Raw genomic sequence first — 3,998 nt, 5'->3', positions numbered from 1 at the left:
TCAGAAAGAGAAAAACAAATACTGTATGCTAACACATATATATGGAATGTAAAAAAAAAAAAACGGTTCTGAAGAAAGTAGGCGCAGGACAGGAATAAAGACACAGATGTAGAGAATGGACTTGAGGACACAGGGAGGGGGAGGGGCAAGCTGGGAAGAAGTGAGAGAGTGCCATAGACCTATGTGTACTGCCAAATGTAAAATAGATAGCTAGTGGGAAGCAGCCACATAGCACAGGGAGATCAGGTAGGTGCTTTGTGCCCATCTAGAGGGGTGGGATATGGAGGGTGGGAAGGAGACAGAAGAGGGAGGAGATATGGGGATTTATATATATGTATAGCTGATTCACTTTGTTATAAAGCAGAAACTAACACACCTTTGTGAAGCAATTATACTCCAATAAAGATGTTTAAAAAAAAAAAAAAAAGACTGGAGTGAGGGGAAGACTGGGGAAGCTCCAAGGGGAATGATATGACAGGAGAGAATACCAGGGTGTTTGCCATGCACCATGGCAGGCACACTCAGTGTATTTTATTCCTTATATAATTGAAAAGAGTATGACTAGGGGAATGAGAGCAGATATATTCTTGAATTCTGGCTGAGGATGACAAATTGAAGTTAAAAACCAATTTAAAGAGGTAATATATTTATAGAATTTGTCAACGTACCTTTGGGAGTATAAATAAATATTTCACATGCACGTATCGTATCACCTTAAGCTCCTTAAGCAAAAAGACTAAGGTAATTTTTGTACTCCCAACATTTCTTTCTTTATGAAATTACACATAATAATTGTTCAATAAATGGTGAACTAACTAAGATAGGTAACTTTGATCTCAGAAAGTGTACAGTCTCTTTGCAGAGACTGAATATAATCATCTGGAAAGTTAAATAAGAGTACATGGTTGTATGTATTAAGTGCACAGTAAACTGTAGAATTCTTTATATAAATTCAGAGAAATGCAATGTTATGAGGTGGTTAAAATTGATAGATAATCTTTGGATTAATTGTTAAAGTTCCAATCCCTGCTCTGTTACTAACTGGCTAGATGACCTTGCAGATTATTTAAACTCTTCTGTCGCTAGATTTATTCTTCTGTAAAATGGGGCTATTGTTATATAGCCAGTAGCCTATTGGGCTGTTGAGGTTTAAACAAGAGAGTGAATGTGAAGTGCTTTAGATAGTGATTGGCACATATAAGGCTTCTATAGATGGTAGAGAAATAAAGGTTTCTTGGGGTAGGTGAGACTGAAGCCAGATCCTGAAGAATAGGTAGAGTTTAGACAATTGGGGAAGAAGGATATATATCATGAATTATAGGTCTGACATTTAAATTGCTTTGTTACCTTTGGCAAGTCTCTGAAATTCTCTGTGCCTGGTTTTCCTTCTTATAAAAAATGGGTTTTTGTAGTTATAGTGCTTGATGCATAGCTGGTGCTCTTATCATAGTTGCTCTTATCAATAGATGTGGTTATTGTCACTGCTGTCATCATCATTGTCATCACTGTCATCATCATCATCAGGGTAGGAGATAGACAAGACTTTGGCTGTCTTGGAGCTGATGTGTCAGGGAATGGAGGGAACCAAGATTTATAATTGCGGAAGGGTCTTATTGCAAAATCTCTTTTCAAATGAAAGAACTATTAGAAAAATAGAAAACTTTGATTATGATTTCAGGGATTTAAGCTGCCTACTGTGTCCAGAATGTGGGCTTTCTATAGAATAAATTTTATTTCACATCAATTTTTTGAAACAAACTAAAGATACCAGGTTGTACTTTTGCAATGGCTGTTTTCTTACCTTTTTCTGTTAATGTTTGTTTGTTTTTTACCTTTTGAGGAAAGCTCTTTAGAAGGATCCAAATTTTGTGTTTTTACCATACTGAAACCTATTATAAGACACATAGTTAAAAGGACTATGCAGCTTGCTGCTGTGACCACATACCTTTGGAATGAGCTTTGAAAATGTTAAGTTGTTGATGCAGAAAATCATGATAAGGCAGTAGAATTATTTTTATTAAGCCAGTAGAAATTATATCTATATTCCAAAAAAGAAATCTTTGTTCTTTTGGTATTCATGTCAGAGTTAGTGATAATTCATGTAGTTTCTGCTACTAGTTATGTGTTAATAAGCCTTTTCCTTAATTATTTTTTCTGTTTAGAACGATATCGCATCCAGAGTGAACAATTTGAGGATCTTTGGCTCATAACAAATGAGCTTATTATCCGCCTTCAGGAATATTTTGAAAAACAGGGAATCAAAGATTTCGCATGTTCTTTTTCTGGATCTATGCCCCTTCAAGAATATTTTGAGTTGATCGATCATCATTTTGAGGTGTGTATGATCATAACCCGTATCATCTGTAATTTTTCAATATATGAAAGAAAGTTGCTATAGAGGTAAGGATTTTAGTATACATGCTATTAGGCAGTGTACGTCAAGTTGTTATTCTTATGTGGATGGTGGGGTTGTGAATCTGTTCCTGCCCTCTTGCCCAGTTTGTGATCAATTGCAGACTTTTACAGAGTGGCTGCCTGGAGCTGTGGTCTGGCCTCAGAACAGAGCTGGTTTAATTCTCCCACATGGGGATTTAACCTTTGACACCAATAACCCAGTGTTAAAACTATTTGAGCTTATTGGCAGGCATTTGGCTAACTAATTCTAGCAGGCCATAAATGAGGTGTGATTATAAAGTAAAGTGATTTTTCCTTTTCATTTTTAACAAGCGCACCAGAACTTCTGCATCTGAATGAGGGTTAATCACATAAAATATTCTCCAGTATCTGGCACAATGGGTGCTTAGTAAATGCTGAATGATTAAATTTCTAAATTAATGAGATCTGACAGTGACTTTGTTGCCTGGATATGTTTGCATTTCTTCTTTGGAAGTACCTTCAGAGCCTGTGTTAGATTCTCTTGAGTATCTTGAGGGTGTCAAATCTTCATCCTTTGAAGATTGATTTGATATTTGGAAATAGTCAGGAGTCATGTTTTGTGAAAAAAATTGGGCAATGAAAGTCATTGTTTTAAGTCCCATGTGTTAAAAAAAAATTCACCAGGCTCTTCTTATTTGCCTATAAGTAGACCCTGTAGGGAATTACAAAGAGGAATTTCAAAAAAATTTTGCACTTTGTTTAAGGAAACATTGGTTCCCTAGAGTGGCTACTTTTTAAGGAATCAATAGGTTTTTGCATTTCAATTTGTAAGCTATGGTGTGTGTTGTGTGTGTGTGTGTGTGTGTGTGTGTGTGTGTGTGTGCGCACGTGCATGCGTGTGTGTGTGTGTTAGTGAGAGAGGATGAGAGAGAGAAAGAGGGAGTGAGAGAGAGAATACGTCATGTAAATTGTCAGTCACATGAACATTCTACTTAATGTTCAGTCCCTTGAACATTCTAAGAGCATTGAATTTAACCTACAAATAAAGACTTCTTTGAATACAGTGTGAACATAAAGGGAAAATTTCAGCGCATACCGCCCAATTGCAGATAACATGGCATTATCAAATAAATTGAATTTATTTGGGTCTTCCCTCATCTAAGCTGATAATATTGTATAGGACAGTATACTTTGACCAAATTGTGGCACCAAAATCAATAGTTTGGGAAATATGTTTAGGTACTCTAAGTATTGAGGACCTTTATAATTCTCTAGGATATATCTTAAGAAATTCCTGTTTCACTGTGCAAAACTGGGGTCCAGTGACTTATGGAAGAGAGTCCACAGAAAGACTATACTAATTACCTATTTTTAATATTTAAAATAAAAAAATATTAGATTCTAATTGACTATGTTTGACATACAGTCTGCCTCCCTCCTCCCCTCCTTATTTGCTGGCTAGTAAATCCCTGGAGTTTCTACATCAGGGACATTTCCTTTCTGGGGAGGGACTTAGGGAATGTGGTGAACTATAGGCACTTTTGTTACACAGTTAAAAAGGGCATGCTTATACTTCCTTTTGCTCTCTGGCCCCGCTCTACTTTTTTTTTTTTTTTTTTTTT

At 36.2% G+C, this 3,998-nt stretch overlaps 1 protein-coding gene across 1 annotated transcript in view; it reads left to right on the top strand.

The window, feature by feature from the left end:
* Window positions 1-2,162: 2,162 nt before the first annotated feature.
* LOC103081261 (protein PTHB1-like) overlaps window positions 2,163-3,998 on the top strand; it is a gene marked incomplete at its 5' end in the record, with an annotated part of 217,225 nt that continues 215,389 nt past the window's right edge. The window contains one exon of the mRNA XM_007446133.1: window positions 2,163-2,335. Coding sequence (XP_007446195.1) covers window positions 2,163-2,335 — 173 coding nt within the window. The remainder of the gene's footprint in view (window positions 2,336-3,998) is intronic.

Source organism: Lipotes vexillifer, unplaced genomic scaffold (genome assembly GCF_000442215.2).
Source record: "Lipotes vexillifer unplaced genomic scaffold, Lipotes_vexillifer_v1.1 scaffold822, whole genome shotgun sequence".
NCBI classification, from domain to species: domain Eukaryota; kingdom Metazoa; phylum Chordata; class Mammalia; order Artiodactyla; family Lipotidae; genus Lipotes; species Lipotes vexillifer.
The sequence above is the reverse complement of the archived record's forward strand: the minus strand, read 5'-3'. Positions and strand labels throughout refer to the sequence as shown.